Source organism: Peromyscus californicus, unplaced genomic scaffold (assembly GCF_007827085.1).
Source record: "Peromyscus californicus insignis strain IS unplaced genomic scaffold, ASM782708v3 Scaffold_7__1_contigs__length_154581171, whole genome shotgun sequence".
NCBI lineage: Eukaryota > Metazoa > Chordata > Mammalia > Rodentia > Cricetidae > Peromyscus > Peromyscus californicus.
The window spans coordinates 10,498,180-10,525,981 of NW_026294595.1; the positions used below are offsets into that span (position 1 = coordinate 10,498,180).

At 52.5% G+C, this 27,802-nt stretch overlaps 2 protein-coding genes across 2 annotated transcripts in view; both read left to right on the forward strand.

The window, feature by feature from the left end:
• Cfap77 (cilia and flagella associated protein 77) overlaps positions 1-5,933 on the forward strand; it is a 130,325-nt gene extending 124,392 nt beyond the window's left edge. The window contains exon 6 of the mRNA XM_052725280.1: positions 4,955-5,933. Coding sequence (XP_052581240.1) covers positions 4,955-5,077 — 123 coding nt within the window. The 3' untranslated portion in view covers positions 5,078-5,933. The remainder of the gene's footprint in view (positions 1-4,954) is intronic.
• Positions 5,934-17,413: 11,480 nt separating this feature from the next.
• Positions 17,414-25,047, forward strand: Barhl1 (BarH like homeobox 1). The gene is made up of 3 exons (XM_052724343.1): positions 17,414-17,885; positions 21,622-21,844; positions 23,239-25,047. Exons 1-3 carry the CDS (start codon positions 17,420-17,422, stop codon positions 23,531-23,533), a joined length of 984 nt encoding a protein of 327 aa, XP_052580303.1. The 5' UTR covers positions 17,414-17,419; the 3' UTR covers positions 23,534-25,047.
• The last annotated feature ends 2,755 nt before the right edge of the window (positions 25,048-27,802 follow it).

The following is a 27,802-nucleotide window of genomic DNA, read 5'->3' on the forward strand; positions in this document are numbered from 1 at the left end:
ACCCAAGCTTGGAGGTTAAACAATAAAGATGTATTCTCTCCCAGTTCTGGAGAAGAGAAATCCAAAGGCAAGGTATGGCCTTCTTCCAGAGGTTCTAGGGGAGGGCCCATTCTGCCTCTTCCTCTAGGCTCTGGTGGCTGCTGGCGTTTCTGGGCCAAGGTCCAGCATTCCAACCTCTATTCTGTCATTTCATGGCCTCCTCTGTGTCTTCTTGTCAGGGTTGGGAAATGCTCAGCTGGTAAAGATATTTGCCTCAGACCTCTAGAACCTGTGTATAAAAGCTAGGTGATGGTAAGATAGGTACAGACAGGCAGATCCCTTGAAGCTGGAGTCAGCTGGCCTGGCCTCTGTGGAAAGTTCCAGGCCAGTGACAGACCCTGCATCAAAGAAAAAGTGGACCCACACTCGGGATTTCCTGTCATCTCTACCCTCACACCATGTGCGCGTGTGCACACACATACACAATGTAAAAACCAACCAACCAACAAAATACTATTCTGGGCTGGGAGATAGATGTCTCAGTGGCTAAAGTACTTGCTGAAAAAGCCTGAGTCCCACACTGGAATCCCCAGGACACACATGAAGAAGCCAGGTGTAGTGGCAGGTGCTTGTAACCCCATTGCTGAGGAGGTGGAGACAGGTGGATCCCCGGAGCTCACTGGCCAGCCAGCCTAGCTGAAATGGTGAGCTCCAGGGTCAGTGAGACACCCTGTCTCGACACCAAGGTGGGGAGCAGTTGAGGAAGCCATCTCCTGTCCTGGCTGGCTTTGAACTCTGTCCCCCCGCCGCTGCCACCTGAGTGCTGGATTAGATGTGTCCAGCCATGCCACATCTTTCTTTTTTCTTTCAAAATGATCTTTTATTTTTCAGTGTTAGGAAGCCCCACGTGGTTTTAAATTTTATTATTGTGTGTGTGTGATGGAGATGCATGTGGAGGTCAGAGGACAACCTGGTGAAGCTGGTTCTCTTCTTTCAGCTTCCTGTGGGGGTCCAAGTTGGAACTCAGGTCACTGGGCTTGGCAGCGAGTGCCTTTACCCCTTACTCATCTCCCCATCCATATTTATTTATTTTAAAACAAGGTTGAGGGGTTGAGGAGATGGCTCAGCAGGCAAGGGCAATTGCTGCGGGCTGGAGAGATGGCTCGGTGATTAAGAGCACTGCGTGCTCTTCCAGAGGACCCAAGGTCAATGCCCAGAATCCACATGACAGCTCTGTAACTCCAGTTCCAGGGGATCCAACGCCGTCTTCTGACTGCTAAGGGCACCAGGCACACGCATGTGGTGCACAGACATACATGTAGGCAAAAACTCACATGCATAAATAAATAATAAAAAAATTAAAAGTACTTGTTGCTCTTGCAGAAGACCAGGTTTCAGTTCCCGGCACCCACAGGGCAGCTTACGACTGCCTATAACTTGAGTTCAAAGAGACCTGACACCCTCTTCTGGCCTCCACAGGTACTACATGCTCATGATGCACATACGTGCAAGCAAGGCACTCACTTATACACATAAAATAGGAGTAAGTAGGGTCTGGAGAGATGGCCCAGTGGTTAAGAGCACTGACTGTTCTTCTAGAGGACCCGGGTTCAATTCCCAGCACCCACATGGCAGTTAGCTGTAACTCCTAGATCTGACACCCTCATACAGACATGCAGGCAAAATACCAATGCAACTAAAAATAAATAAATTAAAAGAAATAAGAGTAAATAACTATTTAACAACAACAACAATAATAATAATAATAATAATAATAAACAAGGTTTCATCAGTTTTTCCAGTTGGCCTCAGGTCTGTACTCCAGCCTTAGCCTACCCAGCAGCTGGGACTATAGGAATGTGCCACCATGTCCCCACAGAACACTCTTCTTGGAAGAAGGAAAATTATTTTTACAGTGACATTATAACAACATGGAAAGTTATTTTGCATAATGTTAAGCATTTTGTAAAACTGTGCATAAGTTATTACTATTATGGAAACACACTTAGGAATAAAATGCTTGTATTTTAAAAGGCAAAATGGACTGATAACCAGTCACTAGGGACAGAGACTCTATGATCATAAGGCCTCCTGGAGACTGGGAGACCTCAGAATGAGCTACTGGATGACCCCTCAGCTGGTGCCCAAGGCCCAGAGACTCACTGGACCACTTTCCTGAGAAGCTTCAGCTGTCTTTTGGAAGGGAAAGGTTTCTCTGTCATCCGTTCCCATGGGGCCAGCCCTGGACCAGCGCTGCCCTGAGGACTGGTTTCCTTGCATGTTGGGCACCAAGCCGGAGACTCCCCGCATCGTCCTTCCTGTTTTTTTTCTCTCACCTTTTGCTGCAGGAAGGCTGTGAGAGGATGCTGAGGAGCTGGCTCGGTTGGTAAAGTGCCTGTTGCCAAGCATAAGGACCCGAGTTTCTAATTCCCAGAAGCACTGTTTAGAAGCCACTTGTGGTTGTATATGTCCGTTTCCCTAGTCCTGGGCAGGGGAGGTTTCCGAGGCAGGCAGACCCCTGGTCTTGCTAATTGGTGAGCTCTGGGTGCAGTGGGAGACCTTGTCACAATATAAGTTGGATGGGCTGGAGAGGGAGAGATGACTCAGCTGTTAAAAGAACTTGCTGATAGCCGGGCGGTGGTGGCGCACGCCTTTAATCCCAGCACTCGGGAGGCAGAGCCAGGCGGATCTCTGTGAGTTCGAGGCCAGCCTGGGCTACAGAGCGAGATCCAAGACAGGCACCAAAACTACACGGAGAAACCCTGTCTCAAAAAAACAAAGAGAGAGAGAGAGAGAGAGAGAGAGAGAGAGAGAGAGAGAGAGAGAGAGAGAGAGAGAGAGAGAGAGAGAGCTTGCTGTTCTTTAAGAGGACCCAAGTACCCAAGTTCAAGTTCAGTTTCCAGGGATTCACAGCCACCTGTAACCCCAGATCCAGGGTATCTGACAAACTCTTCTGGCTTCTGAAAGCACCAGCACCTACAAGGCTGACGCTGGCCTGGGTTCTTGATGAGGACCTCATGTCTGAGGCCCTGCATTATCCTGAAGCCACCAGTGCTCCTGACAGTACAAAACCATGTTGGCCCTCTACTCCAGCCACCCCAGCCCATCTTGAACTTGAAGTGTAACTGAGCTGGGTAGGCAGGCATGCCCCCGCTTTGCCTAGAAAAGCCCTGCACATTCTTCTGGCTCTCCCCACGTCTCTTCTCCAGGCCCTCTCCTCTGAACCCACCAAGTCCTGGATTCAGGATGCTGTCTATCACTGTAGTCACCCGCCCTCGCTGACTGTAACGAAGTAGGCTGGAAGTTGTTGGGAGACCCTTGCTCTCCTGCAGGACTGTCAGCTCCAGAAGGGCAGATCTGAGTCTTCCTTGATCACGGTCATGCTCCTGCGTCCGCCCCAGAGCTGTGTTCAATAGATGTGAATGAGTGAGGGCGAGAAAACACATAGAAGTTATCAATGGACAGCTAGAGCCTACACCCTTCCTGTCCTGAGGGTATCCCAAGGAGGAATGCCATGTTGGGGACATTGTATTGGTGGGTGGGGTCTCCCCGCATTTGGAACTAACCAGTCCAGGGGCAGCAGAAGAGGAGGCAGGCTCTCAGCCACTGCTTCTGGAGAGACAAGAGCAAGCTGAGCAGCTGGTAGCATTAAACCCTGCCTCTTTTTGGGTTTAGATTTAAAGTTTTTATTTGTATGTGTGTGAGTGTTTTGCTTGCATGTTACCTGTGTACCATGTGTACCTGGTATCCAAGAAGGCCACAGGAGGGTGTTGGATCCCCTGAGACTGGAGTTACAGGTCGTGAGTGAACATGTGGGTGTTGGGAACTAAACTCAGGTCTTCTGCAAGATGAGCAAATGCTCCGAACTGCAGAGGCATCTCTGCAGGGCCTCCCCTTTTAAAGTTTTGCACTTTGTGACATTGGTTATGAACTCAGAGCCTCGCACAAGCCAATACTCTCAGCCTGAGCTACAACCCAGTGTCCCAAGACACAATCTTAAGTGCAGAAGTTGTCACTTCTTAAATTTGTCTCCCTCTTACATTTTATTTTGTTTTGTTTTACTTTGAGACAAGACATGGTCTCCTGTAGCCCAGGCTAGTTTTAAACTCATTGTGAAGATAAGGATGGTCTTGAATTTCTGATTTTTCTGCCTTTGCCTCTCACGTACTGGGATTACAGGCTGGGTTTTATTTGGTGCCAGGAATGAGACCCAGGGCATCTCGAATGCTAGGCAAGCATGAGCCACATGCCCAGCCCTCCTACATGCCTCCTGTTTGTCATTTTCCTACATTGTGAGGTGACATGTCCCTGCACTCTGGCTCTGGGACTCTTGAGGGTCTTGTCCACACAGGAGAGGAGAACTTAGATTGTCCCCTTGGGGAAAGAATGTGCTCTCTCTCTCTCTCTCTCTCTCTCTCTCTCTCTCTCTCTCTCTCTCTCTCTCTTTCTCTCTGTGTGTGTTTGTGTGTGTGTCTGTGTGTTCGAGGATCTGTGTGTAATGCACCTGTGGAGGAGTTCGCTGGAACCAGTTCTCATCTTCCGTCATGTGGTGTTCCTCAGGGTAGAACTCGGGCTTGGCAGCAAGCGCCTTTACTCCCTGAACCATCTTCCTGGCTCTTTTTAGAGGGGGCTAAATGGTAGAAAATCACCATGTGAAGGTTGCCAGGTCCTAGTCATTGTCAACCGCGGTCACTGTGGGGTGACATCTATTGGACACACCGCTTCCCTAGCAATAACCTGGAAAGGACAACCTAGGAGCTGCTGCCACCTGGCAGCCACTGTCCCTGCTACCTTTGCCTGTCTCTCCCAGGCCCAGAGCTAGGGCCAGCACTGTTCTGCCTCCCCCCGCCCCCCCCCCCCGCCCCACTATAGCTGCTTCCATTACTGCTCTGGGGTTGAGGCTTGGGGAGGGATGGGGGAGCACAGGAGCGTCTCAACTGAGCCTCAGGCACCTGTCATTTCCCTCTGTCCACAGGTGGGTCCCCATCTTGCTACATTCCCCACTGAGGCTGATCGCCAGCGAGCTCTGAAGGCCCACAAGGAAGAGTGTGCCGTGCGCCAGGGCACCCTGCGGATGGGCAACTACACCCACCCCTAGCCCTCCCCACAGGAGGAGCCTCCTTGGCGCGGTAGAAAAATCCCCGAAGAACTCCTATTTCTCCCCCTCGACCCCAGAAGACACGCCCACATTTTGACACAGCTCTTTGCCACAGGGACCTCAGATTCAAGTCTTATTTTTTTATAAGAACCTCCAGCCCCCCAACCTTTCTGTCTTGTCTCACCCCCAATTTCCCTCTGCCTAGGGAGCCACCACCCCCCTCCTCACTCTCCTCCACCTCCACCTCCTCCTCTCCTCTTTCTGCCTTTCTCCTCGTCCATTTCTCCTTCTGTTTCCACTTCCTCTTCCTTTTCCAGGAGACCCACTCTGCCTCTTTGCAAGCCTTACTAGATAAACCAAAATCACAAGGAAGTTTTAAAATAAATAAACAAATCCAGGCTATGAGTCAATTTCACAGCCCTGACTACCAGGCGCCAAGAGCGACCTGTATATTCCTGCAGAAAGTGTAACCCCAGCAGGCTTTGAAAGCCCTCATTTCATATTCCAAACATGAGTTTTAATTGCCCTTCTGGGGATGTCTGGGGTCTCGACATGGTGGGATTCTCTCTCTGGGACCCCTGACAGCAGAAAGAGCCTGCAGTTCATTACTCAGGGCCAGCCCCCGCCCTCAGTGCTGTGGCCCTGTCAATCACACAGACCAGCATGGACTTCTTAAGACTACCTGGATGTCGCTCACCCCTCCAAAGGAGGGTGCCTTGTGTGGGGGCAGGGGACTGGAGGACTCCAGAGGTGGAATACCTCAGTACCTGAATCCCATCTTTCCCCGGTGCCTTTGGCTTCTCCTCACAAATTACAAACTGATTTATTTTAAATATAAAAGATGACTTGCCCTCTTCGCCATGAGTCTTTATTTGAAAGCAAACTGTAAAGGGAAGGGAACTAATTTCAGATGTGGGTGTTGCTATACAGAGACTTTCAAAATATGCCAACTTCTACACATGCCCACAGAGCCCTCCCTCAGACAGGCCAGTTTTGGGGACTCTAAGAGCCTGTCCTAGGCAGTGTTCTATTGTTGGGAAGAGACACCATGACCACACAACTCTTTTTTTTTTATTTAATTTAATTTTATTTTCTATTATCAGCTTGATACAGTACAAATTCTTATCCTAATAGTAAAATGTTTCACGGTAGCTTGCCCAATGATTGAGTAAAACCAAAACTTATTATAAGCCACAGTCATCCTAGGGTCCCCCCTGCTATGTAGCCTCCCTGGATCTGCCACACAACTCTTATAAAGGAAAACATTTAACTGCGGTTGGCTTACAGTTCAGAGGTTTAGTCCATTGTCATCATGGAGGCAGGCAGGCAGACACGGTGCTGGAGAGGTAGCTGAGAGTTCTACATCCACATCTGCAGGCAGCAGGAAGAAAAAGACACTGAGTGTGGCCTGAGTACTTGAAACCCCAAACCCACCCCCAGTGACACACTTCCTCCAACAAGGCCACACGTCCTAATGCCTCTCAAGTAGTACCACGCCCTGATGACCAGTCACTCAAATATATGAGCCTATGGGGGTCATTCCTATTCAAACCACCGCAGAGGCCCAGGCAACTTGAAGTTCTCAGGACTTACCTGTGCCCCTGCCTGCCTCGTGCCTGAATTGGGACATGTATTCACCTCTAACTAACCCTGAATATACAGAACACTGTTTCCCCAAATCTGCTTCCTCTGTCCTCACATGTCATAAGTGACACCATGCATCCAGCTCCTAAAGCTCAAACCTTACTTTGCTCAGGTCCCTTCATCTCTCACATCTCATCCACCACAAGCTTGGGTGTAGTTCAGTTGGTAGAGGGCTTGCCCATCATGTACAAAGCCCTGAGGTCCATGCGCAGGATGGCATGAAACAGGTACAGAGGCACACATCTATAATCCCAGCTCTTGGGACATAGAGGCATAAAAATCAAAGTTACATAGTAAGCCAAGGACAGCCTGGGCTATGTGGAACATGGTCTTAGAAAAAAAGAAGAAGCCAGTCAGGGGCTTTAATCCCAGCACTCAGGAGGCAGATGCAGGCAGATCTCTGTGAGTTTGAGGCCAGCCTGGTCTACAGAGTGAGTTCCAGCACAGCCAGGGCTACACAGAGAAACCCTATCTAGGAACCTCCCCTGCCCCAACACACACACCCAAAAAAAGAAAGAAAGAAAGAAAAGCTGGGCATAGTGGAACACACCTTTAATCCCAGCACTAGGGAAGCAGGGGCAGGAGGATCTCTGTGAGTACGAGGCTAACCTGGTCCACGAAGTGAATTCCAGGACAGCCAGGGCTACATAGTGAGACCCTGACTTGAAAAAAAAATACAAGAAAAAGGAAGGAAGAAATGAAAGAAAAATATGGAACTGTGATTCACCTGGATCCTGTCGATGTTTTCTTCAAAGCTGGAGCCTCAGCGGCCTTCTCTCCCTCCAGCTCTGCTCCCTGCACCTGAGTTACATCCCAACTCAGAGAAGTTCAGAAAGCTCCCAGCCGCTCCCTGCTTCCCAGCTCCTTAGAAGCCTTGCTCTAGAGCAGGCTTTCAAGTTCTGTGGCTTCTGAAGGAAAAGCCAAGGTCCAGAGGGAAGGTCCCCAGGCCCATCACTGAGTCTCTTCCTACTTGAGCCGTCCCTGAATCACCTCCGTCTCCCCCCCCCCCCCACTCACTTCTGCCTCAGGCTCAATGCTTATTTTCTTCCCTCCCTGCTGCACCTGAGGTCCACACTGTCACCTGCCTCTTCCTTGTCTTTCAGATCTTATCTCCTCCTCCCACAGCCCCAGGTAAATCCACACCTGCCTGTGTGGATTCTCTGCAGCACACGACCCCACTAAATCAAGACTCCAGTTTCTTTACTGGCTTACTGTCTGTCTTCCCTCCAGAGGGAGGACACCACTGCCATCAGGGATCTCAGACCACAGCCAAATCCCACGGGTGACAGGCTGGGCACCTGGTAGGTGTTCAGGGATGTCTGTACTGTGGCCACTGATAGGAGATTCCCCTGGTCCTGGAGGGTTCTGTACACAAATCTGAGTAGGCTTCCATATTGGTACATACACCACATACACACCTACACACACATACACATGCAGTACATATGCATGCACACATCACACACACACACACACACACACACACACACACACACACACACACACCTATGCTGCAGTCCATTAGCAACCCATACTGACCCCCTGGGAACCTGGTGCAGTAAGGCTGTGAAGGGCCCTACCCCACCTATGTGTTTGAACACTATTCTCACTCCCAGAGGGAAACAAGACTCCCATCTCATTTGGCTAAAGCCATCCTGAGTCTCCGAGCAGGGTGGAGACACAGAGGTGAACCAGAGACAGGGGTCAGACACAGAGCCAGCAAATCAGGCTGCTGTGCAGGCAGCATGATCCGGAGCAAGTGTCCTAACCTCTGAGCCTGAGTGTGAGGCAGGATCCTGCTCCATCACCCCTGAGTTAGAAAGCAGACCCTTAAAGAATGTATAGGATGTGATAACACAATAAACTGGATAAACGTGAGTTTTTGGTTTCTTGTTCTAAAACACACTGGGGGTGAGTGAGTCCTAAGACCGATGTTGGATGAGCCCATGTTCAGGGGGCAAGGAAAAGGTACTTGGGATTGGGCCAGCTTTCAGCAGGAGGAGCAGCTGTATCAGAAGCCAGATAATTTTCCTAAGCATCCGTCCCCCCAAAAATTGGGCTTTAAGTTATTAAGGGTGGGGTTAGCCTTAATGTGGCATAGACAGAAGAGCCAGCAGTACCAGACTGGCTTTCCCCAGGACCTCGCTGAGGCAGTGAGTGGTTGGAGTAGGCCAGCACACACCTGAAGTCTTTCCTTTATTCAGCTGTCCTTTGCCCTGCACACTGTGCCACTGTGAGGCCCATGACTACGCCTGGGTGCTGTCCCCATGGGTCATGCTCAGGATCAGGGAACTCAGTGAAGACCCTCAGCTCCTTGTCCTACAGCGCCACCCACTGGAGAGCCAGAGGCAGAGTCTGTGGAGAGTCTTGGCCGGGCATCTTGGGCTTCACTGGCTTGATTCTTCCGACCTCATCAATTACTTGAGCTTGTCAAAGCCCCACATCTGGGTCTGGTCTGATTTCACCGCTTCAAGTATCCTGCCACATTAGCCAAAGCCCTGTTCCCACTTGAACCTGGCTTGGGGTCGGGGTGCAGCTGCCTGCCCTGTTGATCCAGGATAGAGGCCGTGAAGGCCCCAGCCTGCAGGGGCTTGGAATTCATTTTGTTGACTTGGTTAACCTTCCTCTACCACAGTCCCACCAACAATCTCACAGGTGGCAGATTCATGGCCACTAGAACCCAGGATAGGGAGATGGCAACGTCAGAAAATTGTTTGCATAAGGACTCCTGCATCTTGACAGTCTCTATAGCTCTGTCCTGGAACCGTGTAGACCAGGCTAGCCCCGAGCTCACAGAGATTTGACTACCTTTGTCTCCTAAATGCTGAGATTAAAGAGGTGTGTGCCACCACACCCAGCCCATGGGTCTGCTATCTTCTAGTCCCAGTGTTGAGATAAATCCAGGTGGATCCCTGGAACTTTCAGGGCAGACAGCTTAGCCTGCTTGGCCAGCTCTCACCAGTCCAGTGAAAGACTGTCTCAAAAAACAAGGTGGGTGGCCCCCAAGGACCTGACATCTGAGGTTAATCACTTACCTTTTCCCTCCCAACACACAAGTACACACACATACACCTACAGGCACACACATACTTACACATATATACACACACCTACACATACACACCTATATACACACATACACCTACACACACATACATACCCACACACATATACACACACACCTACACAAACACACACACACACACACACACACACACACACACACACACACACAGAAACTAGAACTCACTTAATAAGGGAGTTCTACATATCATCCAGAATCTGCCTCTAAAATGACTTCTCAACTAGGGGTGCATGCAAATCAGAAGAACTTAGCTTTCCATCCCAGGTCCCCCTCCAATAGTTCCGTGTGAGGACAGGTGTCATGAAGGTAAGCCTTGAGGCCCTGTTTCGGCCATCCCTCAACACCATCAGTTAGAATTTGGGAGCATTCTTCCCCCCAGCTGGTTTCTTGGCCCTGGTGTGTATACAGTTTCTAGGAGCCCCAGGGAGGCGTGAGGTCTGGACCCAACCTGGACTGCTTAGAATTTTGGGGCCTGCCTTCTGAGGTGGGGGCAGGGGGTGCCAAGCAGATGTGCGTCTTGCAGGAAGGGCCAGCAGGTGTGGGCCTGTGGGACGGGAGTGTTGAGATGGAACTCCTGGAAGAAGGGCTCCCAAAGAATGCAGAGACCCGAAGAACACCTGGAAATGTCAAGGGAAGCTGTGGGGGCTGGAGTGCCACTCAGCAGCAAGACCAGAACAAGCTTCCATCATGGTGGGACCCCATCTCTTGTGCTGACCCCCGCCCCACTGCCTACAGTATATAATCCCTAGATCCCAAACTGGTATCTTTCATATCCTCCCCATCTCTGGAATAGCTAGAGAATTTTTTCTTTTTTGACACTTGGTCTCATGAAGCCTATGGTCTCATTTAGCCCAGGCTGGCCTTGACCCCTCTACTTAGCCAAGAATAACTCTGAACTCCTGATCCTCCTGCCTTCAACTCCCAAGTGCTGGGATTACAGACATGTGCCACACCATACTTTTACCTGGTGCTGCAGATCAAACCCAGAGTTTCAAGCACACTAGGTAAGCACTCTACTAAACTGAACTGTAGCTCCATCCCCCAGACAATAATCTTCTTGGCCAGAAGAAAGGAGCTGCTTCTGAAATATAACTTCTATAGCACTGTGATCAGTGGGATGTCGGCCACCTGCCGGAGACACGTCATAGTCCCGGATCCAATTCCAGTTCCCAGAGAGGGCCCTAGGTCCAGAGAGCGCTTGTTCTCCTCCAAGCTGGGAGCGTAGCTTAGTGGTAAAACACTTGCATGATCTGACATTCCTGAGATCCAGGTGTAATACTACACTAGAAAAACAAAAAACATCCAACCGGGCGGCGGTGGCGCACGCCTTTAATCTCTGCAACTCTGGAGGCAGAGGCAGGCGGATCTCAGTGAGTTTGAGGCCAGCCTGGGCTACAGAGCTAGTTCCAGGACAGCCAAGACTATTACAGAGAAACCCTGTGTGTGTGTGTGTGTGGGGGGACAGAGAACAAAACAACAACAACAAAAAACCCCCACCCAACCTGAAAAGCTGAGCATGCCACACCTTTAATCCCAGCATTCAGGAGGCAGAGGCAGATGGATCTCTCTGAGTTCAAGGCCGGCCTGGCCTACGTCACCTGTCTCCAAAACCACTTGTTTTTTTTATTTCCTAGGCAAGGTTTCCCTGAGAACCCCAGCTGCTGTCCTCCTACTTGCTGTCCCCGCCCCACCCCCATGCACCGAGACAATAGGCATGTACCTCTCTACCCAGCCCTGGCTTGGCACACTCTTTTGTTGTTGTTGTTTTTTGTTTTGTTTTGTTTTTTGATTTTTCGAGACAGGGTTTCTCTGTGGCGCCTTTCCTGGATCTCGCTCTGTAGCCCAGGCTGGCCTCGAACTCACAGAGATCCGCCTGGCTCTGCCTCCCAAGTGCTGGGATTAAAGGCGTGCGCCACCACCGCCCGGCAGCTTGACATTCTTAATCTGTTCATCCTAGCACCCCAGCTAAGTGCTGGCTTTAAAACTACAGACAGAGGGTGCAGACAGACCCTCTCCCCACCCCCCTGCAGCAGCAAGCAGACTCCTGCTCTGGTGCTGAGATGGGCCTGCACTGTGACCACACTGCTCTGTGTCTTCAACCTAGTACCTTCTCTTTCACTTGTCCTTGTGGACCACAACATTCTACTTTCTTCATTTCCTTTCCCTGGGAAAATCCTTCGATGTTTGGACTTATCATTACGGGGAAAGAAGACACATATGCAGGGGGGCGGGGGAGAAACAAACAGAAAACCGAAGCTAGCTCCCTGCAAACCCACCCAGAGCCTTGCCTATGAAAGGCAAGCGCTCTACCACTGAGCTATGTCCCCAGCCCCAGGCTGACTTTTGATTCCAGTTCCTCACATTGGATGCAGGGAAATGACAAACTTGGACCTATGGCTGGGAAATCTACAAAGCTTTTTTTTTTTTCTTTTAGTTCTAGGATTGGAATCCAGGGCCTCACACATATTAGGCAAATTCACTTCCACTTTGGAAGCCCCAGCTCAGTACTATGAAGGGGATTATTTAGATAGAGCATACAAGAAGGGATCCCTCTGTGACAGCCTGTGACTTGCTGGCATCTGGCATGAAGCACAGACTAGGCAGAAAGGGAGGGAGGGAGGAAAGGGAAGAATGTGTTCCTCTGGTTTCAGGAGCTCCCCAGAGCCTTGACCTAAACAAGTACAAAGAGTTGAGAACAGCCTGGCCTCAAGGCTGCTGTTTGTCCAGAGTCTTTCAGACCCACCTGCCTGAGAGCACAGAGACACCCTCAGGCCTAAACTGCACCCCCAATCCTCCGCCCCAAGAACTGGCTTTGGTAGGAAGGTCCTGAGCAAAGGGTGAACGGATGTCTCCTGGGCTGAGGGAAACTGAGCCTGGGGCCTCTAGTCTGCAGGCAGGGACGTAATTGTGGAACTATGAATGCACAATAGCTGTTCTTCAGGATCAGAACCAAGTTCGGAGATGCCTCTGAAGAACCCCAGAAAATGGGGTGTCATCAGCCTCATTTTATAGATGGAAAGACTAAACAAAATGAAAATCAGAAAACCAAACAAACAAGGCTCAGAAAGCAACCTGCCCTTTTTTTGAAAAGTGACTTTTCTCAGGGTCCCAGAATAGAGCACATGCAGATTTTAAGGGAATACCAAAATAACTCAGCAACAAAGACAATATTTAAAGTGCAATCATTTAAAATAAAAAATCTAAAACTCAGGATGGATAAAATAAACATCGTAAATGAAGATTTGCCTGGGTCACTAGGTCCCAGTCTGAGATTTGGAGCTAGGATTCCAATCCCTCTGGTCCGTTCTTGAGTCAGTATTCAAAATCACCTGGCCTCATTCTTCAGCGACTCCAAAGCTTGAATAGCGGCTGTTTATATATATTAGCACAGACCTCAGGGGCATTCCGAAGACACGGAAACATCTCTGTATGGCTCAGCCTGCAGAGCCAGGTAATCACAAAGAGCAGAAACAAGCCTGTGTCCAATCCCAGGGCTGAGTGGTGTGAGGGAAAGAGGGAGGGAGAAGAAGGGGGGGATGAGGTGGAACTGGGAAAAGGAAGCTTCCAGGTCTAGCCCTGACCCACAGCCAAGCCTAGGTCTGATGGAGAAGGCTGGAATCTACAGCCAGGCCGGCTCATAACACCCACAGGCCTCTCCCACCCCCTCGTCTTAGGAGAAGGCTCTGTATGTGCCTTTGTATAAAGAGAAACCCGAGCCCCTAGCAGGAGACAAGTTCAGAGGCAGGCAGGGGAGCCAGCTTCTGAAGCTCCATCTTACACCTGTCTACCCAGGCTCCACCCTCTCTGGTGGGGTGTTCTCGGGTTTTGAGGGGCTCTGGATCTATGAGAGGTAATTTCACACGGGGCGGGGGCACGTGGGGACTGGAATTTGAAACAAGGAATTGCTAGAGGAAGTGGGGAAGCTGGGAGAAAATCTCCGGGGTCTGGGGTGGGAAGCCTGAAAGAAGAGATTTAGATGCTGGGGTGACAGCTCTGGATCCTGGGGGTAACACTGACTGGTCCCATAGAAATGCTCATCAGATTTCCTTCCTTCCATCAAGGTCCCCCAAAGTCTTCGGGGGGGGGGGCCAAGAAGTGCTGGAGGACAGGTGTCTGGGAAGCAGGTTGACATCCTACTGTGCACTACACAAGTGTATGGTGGGGGGCACTCCGAGAGGTTGGAAAACTCGCAGAGGCTCACACCCAACAACTTAGGACCTCCAAGTCCGGACACCCCTCCCTGTCAAGCAGGCTTCCCCGTTGAAGAGTGAGTGCATTGGATCCAGACTGTCTGGACCACTTGGTAAAAATTTCCCGTATCTCCTTCAGGCTGCTTCAAACAGGCTGGGATCAAGAGCCTGCCAGATGATGGAGGCTGGAGAAGTACCTCTGGTCAACACCAGAGTTGGAAAGAAGCAGTCATGTGAAAGAGGGCTAGACCCTAAATTCCAGACGAAACACCCCACACAGCATGTTTTACATTGCTATAGATTACAATAATTTATATTACAATAATAATTCAATACTAATGATGTTATATTAACTGGCTGTTAAATGTTCTTGGGCCTCGGAGAAGCACAGAGAAGCCGGCTAGGGCTGCAAGAGCTTGAGTCCCGGCCTGGTTTATTTTTCCCCTTGCCCTAAGAGAGATCTGAATTTCCTCTCTGCCTGCTTGGACTCTGAACTGTGAGCTATAGGCTTCACTTTTGCTGGGTCCGAGATCTCTACCAAAGTCTAAGACCTAGAAGGCTGGCCAGGGCAGGAGCTGTTAGGAGCCCATGAGGCAGAGGAGGCTGGAGACATGATATCTACAGAAACCGCAGCTCTTTGCCGGCCGGCCGCCGCCGCAGCAATGTTTACAGGACCCGAAAGAGTGGGATGTCTTCGACTCATGTGGACTTAGGGTGCTACGAAAGATGAGGGTCCTCCTGAGATGAGAAGCAGCGGAGGTGTAGGCAACCGGCAGCCGAAGAGAGACCCGCTTGCAGCAGGAGAGAAGCCCAAGCGGGAGGCTGGCAAGGAAGGCCCCCGAGACACCCGCTCACGGTGATTTATGACTCTCACCCCCATCCACCAAACTGAAAAGAAAGACAAGCAAGGCCCGGCGGGAGGCACCCAGCGCAGGGGCGGCCGAGCTCCGGCCGGGTGCCCCCGCCCTCCCGCCTCCCCGACAGCTTGCAGCCGAGCCTGGCCCTCCGCCGTCCCCCGGGAGCAGCGGGTCCTCCGCTCCCAGCCCGGCCGGCGGCGAGGCCGCTTCCAATCTGCCGGCAGGAGCAGAGGGAGCGCGGGGGAGCGGGGCGCGAGGCCGCCGGCGGCCCAGCCCGGGTGAGGACAAAGTTTCCGTTCTGCGCGCTGCGAGGGGCCACTCACGGCCGGAGAACGCGTTTGCTGGATGCGGCGGCGCTTAACGATTCCACCGCGGCCTCGGACTCCCGCCTAGCCGGACGCGGGCCTCAAATAGTTTCCCAAGGGCCCAGGACGAGGGGTAGGAGCGCGCCTAAAGGGAAAGTCTGGGCTCCCCGCGAGCTGCTGGGCTGGCCACTCGGGCCCCTGCTGCACAGGTGCGCAGCTGTGCTCCGTCGTGGACGCCGTCGGTCCGGGGGCTGAGCGCAGAGAATCCAGGCGCCATCCGTTGCAGCTACTTTGGGGTCTTGGGCCCCGGCACTACCAGAGGCTGACCCCCAAAAGTCGCGGAACTAGAGCGCAGTAGTGGTGTCCAGAGGCGAAGGGGAAAAGGCCGTGTTTGGTGTTTTCATTTTCAGCCCTGCCTTGAAAATAGAACCCAGGCCAGCCATGGCTGGGCGCTGACTACCAAGCTGACCTTAGACATCTTCGTCATCTTTGTGCCAGCTCAAAACTTGCATTGTCCTGTCTAGAGGTACATAAAACACACACACACACACACACACACACACACACACACACACACACACACACACGTATCTAAAACCCACTAGCTTCTCAGGACATGAGCCCCAGGGAGGCCACTGGCTGGGGATGAAGAGGTCACTGCTTTCTTTGTTTCTTCGGGCCATAGTCATATCCGTGGGTCCCCTTAACATTCTAGACTTGATCTTTCCCACGGCTCAACTCTTACTCTTGCCTCCCAGTAAGGCAGCGCTGGGGTGTCTTCTCTGAAAGACATCAGGCTTAACCTTCTGCTCCAGGACAGCCGGCCCAGAGGCCAGAAGGAGAGGATTGCCATGTCCTGCATGCGTGTGTGTGTGTGTGTGTGTGTGTGTGTGTGTGAGAGAGAGAGAGAGAGAGAGAGAGAGAGAGAGAGAGAGAGAGAGAGAGAGATCTAGAACCCAAACAAAACACCCAGAAAACAAAATTTTAAATTCTTTTTCGTACTAGGAAAGGGATTCCCTACGCACGCCAGTCTTTCCTCCATTGGGTTTTGCTGCCTTTCTGTGGGATGAGGAAGAAAAACCGGAGGCAGGAAAGGGATTTACGACCGCAGCTCGGTCGAGTAGCTTGAATAATTGTGGACAGGCTCCGGAAAGGCTTTCAAGGCCGCTCATCCCAACTACAGGCCACGCAGCCGGGCTGGCCCTCCTCCCACCGGCCTCGGCCCCCCTCAGCTAATCATCTTCATTAGGGGCGTCATCGCCGACCTAATGAAAGCAAACTGTGTGGAAATCGCCGGTAAACAGGTCTGTGCTGTAATTAATTCAGTGTCTCTTTTAATCAAACTGGAAAAGAATCGGGCCGCGGCTTGTGGAGCCGTGACATCACCCCCAAAATCGACCGGAGCCAATCAGCGTCATCACTCCGGGGACACGTGGGTGAGTCCCCTTTAAAAAAAAAAAAAAACACAACACAACGAAAAAAAAAAGAGAGAGAGAGAGAGAAACAACAAAAAAAAAGCCAGCCCCAAAGTAAAAGTGACACAAGTTCGATTTTTTTTTTTTTTTTAAAGGAAGGGGGGCGGCGAAGGCGCGCGCCGAGCACAGGTGAGAGCTGCGGTGGGAGCCGCGGGGCGCTGTCCGCGGTGCTGACGGCCCCCGGCCAGGCCGAGTGCGCACGCAGGCTCTCCGGGCCAGGTGGAGCGGCGCGGGCCGCGGGCCGCCGCCGCTGTCCGCGGTGCTGGGGCCTGCAGGTGCGCTCTCTTCCGCCCGCGGGTTCCGCCGCCCGGGCCGCCTGGGCTGCTCTCCGCCGTGCTGACCCCTGCCCTCGGCTACCGTTTGCCTTGGAGGAAGCGTGCGGTTTGGATTTTGCTTTTTTAAAAAGACGATCTTGATTCAGATTCCAACAGCCTCGCATTTCTTCGGTGCCAAAGGGGCCCTCAGGCCGTTCTTCTACCTTTTGGCTCTCCCCAACTTGGCGCGCCCTCCTCCCATTCCTCCCCGACACTCCCACCACCACCCCCCCCTCGGCTCGGCTGCTCGGCGCGGTGCTGCAGAAGACGCGTTGAACCCTTTTGGATGTAATGCGCAGAGGAGGTTGGCCCAGAGCTCCCGGGCTCCCCCCAAGGCTGAACTCCGTCCAAGGTGCCCACAGGCTCCCTGCCCGCCTTCCCCATGCCAGCCCGCAGCTAGGGGCAGGGGCAGTGGCGGCTGGGGTTGGGGGTGGGTGGGGAGCTTTTGGGGAGGACAGGTCGCAGTTTGGCTATGGAAGGCTCCAATGGCTTTGGGATTGACTCCATTCTCTCCCACCGAGCGGGCAGCCCCGCCCTTCCCAAGGGGGACCCCTTGCTTGGGGACTGCCGTTCACCCCTGGAGCTGAGTCCACGCTCAGAGAGCAGCAGCGACTGCTCTTCGCCAGCCTCGCCGGGAAGAGACTGTCTGGAGACCAGTACCTCGCGGCCCGGTGCGGCATCTGGCCCAGGTTTGGACTCTCACCTGCAGCCGGGGCAGCTTTCAGCCCCAGCCCAGTCGCGAACCGTCACCTCCTCCTTTCTGATCAGGGACATCCTTGCTGACTGCAAACCTCTCGCGGCCTGTGCACCCTACTCTAGCAGCGGGCAGCCTGCAGCCCCTGAGCCTGGGGGCCGCCTTGCGGCCAAGGCCGGGGAGGACTTTCGCGATAAGCTGGACAAAAGTGTCAGCAGCGCCTCGTCGGACTCTGAATACAAAGGTAAGAAAACAAGGTGAAAACGGGATATGGGTGTTTCTAAAAAGTGACATTTAGAACTTGAGAGCACACTTGGAGACAGGCACATAGTCATCTCAGGGGTCCCTCAGGCCCAGGCTGAGAGTTGGTCTTGTCTCGACCTCTTTGCCAGCCCCAAGGTTGGACCCTGGAGCAACAAGGAGTTCAGTGTGTGAGGCTGAGGGAGACAGTGTGTGTAAGGGAGAGCAAGCTTTACCAGATGCACAAAGCAAACTTTCTAAGTTCCAGACGGGGGCCACAACTCCTCCGCCAGCTGTGCTGGCGGACAGGAAGCTCACCCTCCGAGGTTCCCGGGAGGAAAGCTTGCAAAAGTGCAAAGCTTGGAGGGTGCTGTTTTGTCAGAGTGAAAGCCTGGCAGAAAATTCCTGCCAGAGCCCTTACTACAGTAAGAATCTTCTGGCTTTGAATCTGAATTTCCCAACAAGAGGAGAAAGTGGGCCTCCCCACCCGTTGGGGAGTGTAGTCTTAGGCCAGTAAACCTGCAAATGAAGAGATCAATTTGAAGAAGGAGCAGGCAGCCTAGCCCGCTGGCTGGCTGGAACAGGTTCTGAGGTCCAGTGGAGGGGGAAGGACCCCACATCCACACAGCTGCTCTCTCTCTCTCTCTCTCTCTCTCTCTCTCTCTCTCTCTCTCTCTCTCTTGGTTGGGTCTTACTTAAGTAGTGATCACCAAGCTGTGTTGAAGACCTAGAGATTTCTGAGTGGCAGGTCCAGTTACCCCCACTTTCACTTTGGGAATCTTTGTGGTGGCTCCCTTTTCATTCTGTCCTAACCAAGGAGCTGAGGTGGTATTAAAAAGAAAGGCGGAAGGATGAGAAGAAAGAAAAAAAGAACAGAGGGGAGGGAGGAAAGAAAGAAAGTGTTCTTTAGTCTTGTTTCTTATCTTTAGGCTCCCCCCCCCCCCCGACTTTAGCTGTTTATTAGGTCCAGGGGTATAAGGTTCTTTCAGGAAGAACTTAAGTGGCAGAGGCCCTGGGTGTCAGAGGGAGCAGGGATGGAGCTCTATGCCAACCAGCTGAAAACCAGGACCTGCTGGAGACTCCTCCTGGCTTTGCAACTATTACAAATTAATTCCCCAAATCCCTCCCTTGAACCAACACTTGCATCTCCTAGTATCCATTTGTGCTAAATTTCACAACTATTTAGTTAGATTCACTTAATCTTCCTCCAATCAAGAATTCCTTTGAGGGGAGACCTGGACTCCAAACTGAAACAATCAGCGTCCACACCTCATCTCTCTCTCCTTCCCCCAGTGGAAATGGCTAGGCCCCCTTCAACCAGGCCATGGACCCATCATCTCTAGAAAGCCCACAGTTTCAACTACAGCACCCAGGAAGAGGGAAATTTGGCCCCAGCAGCCCCCCCCCCCACCTGTTTAGAGAGGCAAAGAGAACTCACCTTGGAGAAAGGTGTGTGAGTGAAAGGCAGATATAATGTATCACATTGTGTGTGTGTGTGTGTGTGTGTGTGTGTGTGTGTGTGTGTGTGTGTATGCATGGGTGTGTGTGTGTGTGTGTGTATTTTATTCCTTATAATTTGTAACCAACTCTACCTAGCTTCATGGTTAGAGCAAAGAGCAATCAGGTCCAGCCCTGCCTGTGCGAACACTTGCCTCCTTTTATGTTTTTGCCCCTAAGCAGGATTTTGAGGAGAGATTCCATTTCGTTTAAGATAATTGGAATATCAATTTTCTTCTCCTGTCCCTGATGATATCTGAGCAGGGAGATGACGAGAGAGCCGAGAGCCGGCTGTCTACGTATCACTTAAACAGGTTTGGAGCACAGGATGCTGTAGAAAGTTCCAGCCACCTCTAGGCACAGGCTGTTGCTTTTGCACTTAAAACTCTCTGAAGTGAAAAGTGTGTGTGTGTGTGTGTGTGTGTGTGTGTGTGTGTGTGTGTGTGTGTGTACATTGGCAGAGCAAAGCCAGGCCTAGCACATTTCTCAAACAGGGGTGACTTTTGCAGAGTTAGGAAGCTGGTTTGAGAGACAGACACAGGAACCAGGTGCCACCACCGCCTAGCCAGAGGAATACTCTGAGTCATTTCCTCCAAGGATGAGATGAGGAAGGGGTGGGGGACAGACCAGTCCCATCACAGTTTCTGGCGTGAAAGCTTCCTTAAACAGTATTTACTGAAGTTGGAACAGAGCTTTGGAAGTAAAGCAGGTGGCCACAGCACATTGGCTGGAGTCCGGACTCTAGGAGAAACCAGACCAGGGTTCCTTCCACTCCCCACAGGAAGGGTCTCCAGCCATCAGGCTCTAGACTGATGGGATGCAGGTCAAAGTCTGAGAAATGGACACAAGGTAGACAGACAGTCAGACTGAACTGGGTGAGAGTCCCAAAGGCTCCAGCAGAGTCAGGAAAGGACTAAAGTTAAAAAAAAAAAAAGTGGCTGGCCATCCCACCAGAATGGGGGGTTGTAATAAGTAATCCAAGTAATTAGGGAGGGTAAAGTAAGATTTCTGCAATATCAAGTTTGAAGTTTGAACAAGGATAAGCTTTAGGCTTTCCAGAGAGAAAACTCATCTTTATCTTTGAGGGTTCCGAAGCCTCCCAGCAGAGGCAGAAGGCTGAAGGCCGGCCGTCTGGGGCAGTTATTCCAGGACTCTGTGCGCCCGCCCGGGTGCTGGGGCTCCAGGCTCCCTCCCTGCCGGGAAGCCCTGCCTTTCCGGCTGAAAAGCCTCCCTCCCCAGTGGCTCAATTAACCGGATTATTGTTTCCTACAGAGAGGAATCACCTCGCATTCAGCTGAACCCTGTCATGGCAAACGCCACGCACAATGAAACTCACTATAAAAGAAAATAAAGAAAGCAGGGGGTAGGGTGGGCGGGAGGCCCAGCCCAAAGGGTTATTTTGGGAGAAGTGGACTATTCCCTTCCAATCTCGCCTTAAGAGAAGGTGATGAGATGCCAGACTCTTTCGATTAAATGTTTTCTGTTAAGTCAACCCCAACGAAAGTAGAGGAAAATGAACTAATCCAGCTCTGTCCGGTCCACGGTGGACCTCAGGAGCGGGGAACAGATGGCCATTTGCCTGACCGAAGGGTGTCCACAGGATCGTTACACCGGTGGGGTGGGAGCCACAGTGGGCACAACGAAGCCCCTACCTCGGTGACACACACAGCCCTTCGTGCCCAGGGATGATGAGTCTCTCTCCCCGCGCTTGGCACTCGCAGATACCCGCACCCTGCCGGCCTTCTACCCGCATAGTTCGGAAGTGGCCTAGGAATCAATCTATCGCTACAGATTCTTGGCTAACCCGGGGTCAGTGAGATGTGGGCACAATTATCTGCTCTTCTGGACGAGGGGGTGCTGAGGAGCGAATAGGGTTTTGTTTCTCCATGCAGGTTTTGCGCCCAAACGCGGAGCCCACCACCCAAAAACCCGTTCTCGGCCAGTGGCAGACAGGCCAGTCTGCCCCGAGGCTGACTTTCTCTCTCCTCCGTGTTTGTGTGAGGTGGGTGGGAGGTTGAGTTTCTTCAGGGAGCTGCCAGCGGCTCTGCCCCCGGGCACTTCCTAGCACCGTTTCCTCCTCACTCGCAGTTCACACCCTTCTGAGGGCAGGGAATCCTGGCACCGATGCGTCCCTGTGCGCTCGGTGCTTCGGAAACGCAGAGGTCTGTGCCTTGTGGAGTGGGGAGTGGGACGCGAGGGCGCAAGCACTACCGAGCCCTGACATGCCTTCTGTGTCTCCGCAGTGAAGGAGGAGGGTGACCGCGAGATCTCCAGCTCTAGGGACAGTCCCCCTGTGCGCCTGAAAAAGCCACGAAAAGCGCGCACCGCCTTCACTGACCATCAGCTGGCGCAGCTGGAGCGTAGCTTCGAGAGGCAGAAATACCTGAGCGTGCAAGACCGCATGGAGCTGGCTGCCTCGCTCAACCTCACTGACACGCAGGTCAAGACCTGGTACCAGAACCGCAGGTGAGGTTTGGCTGCAGGGCGCGCGGTCGGGGCCTTGGGTCTCTCCCATTCTGTAAAAGTAGGGAAACTGAGGCTCTGAGAAAAGACCTTGCCCTAAGCCCCACAGTGAGGAACAGAAAGGACACTAGACTGACATCCAAGACAGGTGAACCGGCACAGAGGCTAATAGAGAGTCAAGCCCTGCTAAACCCCAGCCTAAGTCACCAAGGAACTGCTAAAGCCCAGCCTAAGTCAGTCACCAAGGAACCAGGCCTAGGCTAGACTTTGAGGCCTCTGGGCTCTTCAGATGGAAGGCCCAAGCCACGAAGGGAGAGTGGCAGTCCAAGTCTCCAGAAAAACAGAGAGGTCCTGAGGTGGTTGTACTAGGAATCAGTGGCCTAGTAGCATTACCCCAGCTCCTCTGGGAGAGAAAGACTGGGAAATTGGTATTAGGACACTGGTCTTGAACCTGCTTCTTAATCTCCTTGTTGGACATTCATAGGATTTAAAGAAACCGGTAAGATACACGTGCACAGATATGTCAGTCTGCATAGTGACACACTCTCCTACATACTCAGCAGAGGCAGGAATGGTGCCTTCCATAAACAAGCCTCAGAACACACAGCCCCATTAATAATAAATACCGATTACGGCTTCAGGCATCAATAATTAAGGCTCGTTGCAGTAATTACACAATTATGACGATGAGATGAGGAATTATTCGGGGAGGGAAACAGGGCTAGTGTGCCTGAGCCCACCTCATGGAACCCAGGCAGGCATGCCCAACCTCACCCCAGGTGAGTGCAGAGCCTCCAGTTTCACTTCCTCACATCTGCCTTGCCCTAGGCCTCCCAACTTCTGGGCCAGAGGGATTTGGGACCAGCTAGCCCCAGGCCTCAAACCTAGGTGGCCTGAGTGTAGTCAGAGGCGGAGAGAAAGTGCATGCATTCCTCCAGAAAAATCTCTGCTTGGAGTCCCCTAGGCCTCCAGGGCTACCCCCTTGGGGGTTGGCTACCCAGTAGCCAGCTCTGTCACCCTCTCTGTCACTCCAGTGTCATTAGGCCTCCTCTGGGGAAGCATATCCAGAGGGTACCCGACCTGTGAGTTTGTATGTGCACTTTGGAGTCAGACAGTCTGGCTTGGAGCAGGGGCTCTGCTTGCCACTTGCAGATGATCATGAAAACTGGCTCACACATCAAGGTTTCAATCTGTAAAATGGGGACAACAGTCATGTAAAGCCAGTGGAAGATGGGATGATGCATGATGCATTTGACTTGGGAATCCATTATTTATTAACAAATTAGCATTCTCCCCGTTGGCACCTCGTGACTCTCTGTGCCAATTACTAGGAAGGGGCAAGGGTTGTGGAGTGTCCTAATCGTGATCCCTTCCTCTGCCTTGATTTCGGTTTCCAGGACTAAGTGGAAGCGACAGACGGCCGTGGGGCTGGAGCTGCTGGCGGAGGCAGGCAATTACTCGGCGCTCCAGAGAATGTTCCCGTCGCCTTATTTCTACCCTCAGAGTCTCGTTTCCAACCTGGACCCGGGTGCCGCGCTCTATCTGTACCGCGGCCCCAGTGCGCCACCGCCTGCCCTCCAGAGACCTCTGGTGCCCCGCATCCTCATCCACGGACTCCAGGGCGCCAGCGAGCCGCCCCCGCCGCTGCCCCCGCTGCCCGGCGTCCTCCCGCGCGCCGCGCAGCCTCGGTGAGGCGCCCTCTTGCCCCTAGCCGTGCTCCGGGGCCCCCAGCTCAGGCTGGGCGCGGGTCCCTCCCGTCGCCCCGGGGCAGGGCTGCCCGACTCCCCGCAGTGCCGCAACCTAGTGTCCCCGAGGGGGATAAATCCACTGAGGCTACCCCTTCGCTGCGTCCTCTCTCCTGACTGCTCCACCCCAGAGCCACTTCCACCTGCCGGATGTACATACGCGCCCCTGCCCACCTCCCACCCAACCCCAAAGTCCCTGCGGGCTTCCCTAAGTGCTCCCTGTCCCCTCAGCAGCAGGTAAAGGGACGCCGGTGACTGGCTCTCTCCGGTGCCCCAGCCTCGGGTCCATCCTTCTCCCCGCGCCTCTGCGGGACAGGGTGGGAGTGTTGCTGTTCGGAGCATCCCCCCCCCATCTCCTTTATTCTCCCTGAGCCCCGGGCTAGCGGCAGAGCTGTACATACAGTGTGCAAAGTGTATATGAAGTTATTTATTCGTGACCCATGAGCCCGTGACAGTGTCCGTGAATCAGTGAGTCTGTGGCCTGTGCCCTCCCCGTCCTGGGTGGGACAGGAAGGGGCCGAGAGGGCTTGCCCATGCATCCGGGCCCCCAGCCCCACTTCCCTTCCACCCAGGTCCCGGGGCAGCCAGGCCTCTTGGGTTCTCTTTTTTAAATGTGGAAATAAACTTCTTACAAATGACCAGGCGCCTGTCCGCGCTACCGTCCGTTGGTCCCCGCTCAGGCTCTCTCCCACCCCTTCCTTCATAAGAAACTTCGGCATCTTACACTACATTTCCTTCCATTCACAAAAAGTAAAGTTTCCTCTCCCTCTTGCCCCGCTCCACGGTTCCTGGGTGCTATGGTCATACGCAGGAGACCCCGGCTGGACTTCCAGCGCTCTCCCGGTTTCCACATCGAGGCGAGCCTGTAGCTCTTGGCCTCTCCATCTGATTCGCCCTGCTTCCGCACGGGGACCACGGGCAAGGCCAGTGCCTGGCCTCCCTCTGCTGCGTGACAGGTCACGAAGCTCTCACTGAGCCGACTCATCTGGCTCAGACTAGGGCGCCGGCAGCTGGTGACCGGCTCCGGGCGCGGGGCAGACAGATGGACTCCGAAGCCGCTCCCTGTTGCCCCACCCTCCTCGGCCCGGCGCCCTCCGCTCTGGCTACCCGCAGCTCCTAGTCTCTAATGCCTGGTAGGACCCCACGGGCCTTCGCGAGCTTGACGCCACATCAGGCCACCCCTTTGCCCGATCCATCATCTACTCCCCATCCCCTTCGCCCTGAGAGAAATAGGAGCAGGGTAGGGGGCAGATCGCACCACCCGCCTCTGGCTCTGAGATCTCAGGGGAGTCAGACTCCAAATCACGTTCAAAGGGCCAAGGTCACCTCCTGACTTCGTTCGGTCTCCCGGGATATGGGCGCAGGTGCTGCCCTCCCCCACACCACCTGCAGCACACTGACCAACAAGATGGAAGAAATGCCCGGAAGTTTGGATGCTTGCAAGCAAAGTACCCTCCCAGCATTTCTGGCCTAACTGTTCTGGGAGAGAACCTGGCAGTGGAGGGAGGGGACGCATTCAGAAAGTACACCCCCCCCCCCCCCCCCCCCCCCCCCCCGCAACCGCAGCCAGTTCGGCTACTGTTTCCTCCCCACCCCCCAGCATCCTCACACCCAGGCTTTTCTTTTCTGGGATGGTGGGGGTATTATTCTAATTTTGCAAAATGCACAGCAGCTAATTAAGTCAAGGAGCCCCTCAGCTTTCAAGTTCTTTTGCATGTGAATGCGGGTTGGTAAATCCCTCGATCTGGCTGTGGTGGGGTGTGAGGGGGGACTGTCCCCAACTCAGGGTTAATGAAGTGGGAAAGGAGTCTCTCATAGCCTCCTGCAAACAAAACCCCCCAAGCAACAAACCCTGCCCAAATCCTACACGGATTGACTTAAACCCAGGGGATAAGTGCTTTAAATTAATCTCATTGAATAAGAATGAGACCAAACAAAACTCTTTAAAATCATATTAAAAATCTATCAAAGGACAACTTGCGGTGGTGTGCTTTTCATTTTGTGAGAGTGGAGGAGGCAGGCTGGAGCAGCCACCCTCACATTTACACAGTGCAGTGTAAACCGCAGACACATTCTGACTATGTAATTGTCCTTGTACCGCAGAGGCCATTTCATATCTTACATTAATGAAGAACAAGGCTTCCCTACAAGTTTATAATTACAATATTTTAAATTGTCCCGCACATCCCATCTGTAATAATAACTCCACAACCTCTGCAGTGAGGTGGGCTTGAGCCTCCCATCCATTTACAAGGCTAAATTGGTTTCTCTGTTCCTAACCCAGGGGCTGGGTGCCCTCATTTAAAACAGGAAAAAAAAAGAATGACCATGAGACCCCCATGGACCAAACAACAGGCAGGCCCTGAAACACACTCTTTCTTCTAAATCTGGACTCCCTCCAAAGGGCAGGGGCAACCAAGTTTGCAGAAGCTGGCTTTTCTAGCTGTCCCTGAGCTACGAGGCTTTTGGAACCTGGACCTTTTTTTTTTTTAAATTGGGGGCGCTACCCCAACAACTTGGCTTTGTATTTCCTGTGGTCTAGCAGACTGATAAAGTTTGGTGGTCATGGAGGCAAACAGGAAAGGCCTGTTAATCACTTCTCCATCAGGGAAACTTGTCGTTGCAAAGGTCTGAAGTTCCATCTCTGGGAGTGGCTTCTGCTGGCTGTGAAGTGCTGGACCCGGCCACTGGCAGCTCAGAACCACGTGCACTGTGAGGCCCACTCCCCCTTCTCTTCTGTGCCAGTGAGGAGAAATCAAAGCGACCCTCTGGCCCTCTGACTGTCAGAACCATCCTCAGCCGGGCTCTGCTTGGCCCCGGATTCTGTGGGAGTGGAGGACACCCATGTTGTCCCACTGCAGACAGCTGCTCCAGGGCTCCCTGTCGTCCAGTGGTGGCTCTTCACAAGATGGACAGCAGTGGGCTGCAAATGGGCAAGGCTCTGGACCCCCAAACAAGCATCTACAGCCACAGCACCCCCTTTGCTGTCTGAATCTCCTGAGACTTTAATATGGTAACCAGGCTGATTTGAGAGAATGCCAAGTCTGGAACCCTACAAAAAAGGTATGATTAAAAATACACACAAAATCAGACTATGTACACTGGAACTAGGCTAACATTGTGTCCAACTGATACCTGGGATGTACATCCTATCAAGATCCATAAGAGATTCATTTGAAGGTTGTTTAAACTGAGAGAACATTAACCCTGAAGCTGCCAAGTCTGTCTCCTGATGACTGGGTACTATGTTACCTAAGCACCAAGTCCACCAGCATCTTTAACAAGACACCCTTGCTAGTCAGAAAACTACATGTGTACATTTCAACTTTAGGGTTAGTCATTGCGAAGGTCTCAGCACGCCTCACCTCACGGCCCTGCAGCTGAGCTGTTAGGGCCTGTTGCTGGGAGGCAGACACAGGTTTTTATGTGGCCATCCCCGATTACAGGCACTAATCCTGTTTTCACACAGCTGGGTGACTCCTCATGGTCTGAGTCCTCATTTCCCATCAAAAGCATGGGAGTCATTACAAATCCAAAGAAAAGTGGCTGGTTTGTCCAGTCAGTTCCATAGTTGCTGCAGCTGCAGAGCATCCTCACAAACATCACCAGCAGGCTCTGAGTTTGTGACTGCCAGTCCTGGCAAGGCCATGCTCCCCCTGCACAGGGTTTTTTTTTCCCTAGTGTTGGTGTTAACTGATCCTCCACCCTGCCTGCTCTCAGGAGAGGAGCAAAATGGCACTATAGTACTTGCCCTAGGGCTTCAGAGGGCCAGGGTGGGCTGGGCACACAGGAACCCAAACAGAGCACACTGAGCTTTTTAACCCTTTCTCTCATGAGTCCTCTGTAATGTCCAAATCTTACATTTATTGGGAAATCAATACGCTCCAGGGGTCCTCTTTCAAACCTCCCAGAAACACAATGGTGTGTGGGGGTTCTGGGTCTAGGTCACAACACAAAGACCTCAGACCTCGAAGAGAAGACAGGCTCCGATGGGAAAAGGCGAGCTCGGGTGCTAGTGCCTTTTGACTTCAAAGGCAGCTAATAAAAAGGCAACAGTAAGTCAATTAGCCCAGAGAGAGCTAGTCTTCTGTGGACATGAAAGGGGAGGCAATGCACATGGCGCTATGCCGGGCTTATGGAAGAAAGCAGTGTTTTTGACCCAAAGTGAAAGCTCTCTCGGTCCTTCCTCACAGAACATGCAGACACTGAGACAATA

Bases quoted from the DNA above. Each gene is read 5' to 3' on its own strand.
- Barhl1 (XM_052724343.1), top strand. From the start codon at position 17,420: ATGGAAGGCTCCAATGGCTTTGGGATTGACTCCATTCTCTCCCACCGA. The intron at 17,886-21,621 runs GTAAGAAAACAA...GTGTCTCCGCAG, and splicing joins GTCGGACTCTGAATACAAAG to TGAAGGAGGAGGGTGACCGC. The intron at 21,845-23,238 runs GTGAGGTTTGGC...TTCGGTTTCCAG, and splicing joins ACCTGGTACCAGAACCGCAG to GACTAAGTGGAAGCGACAGA.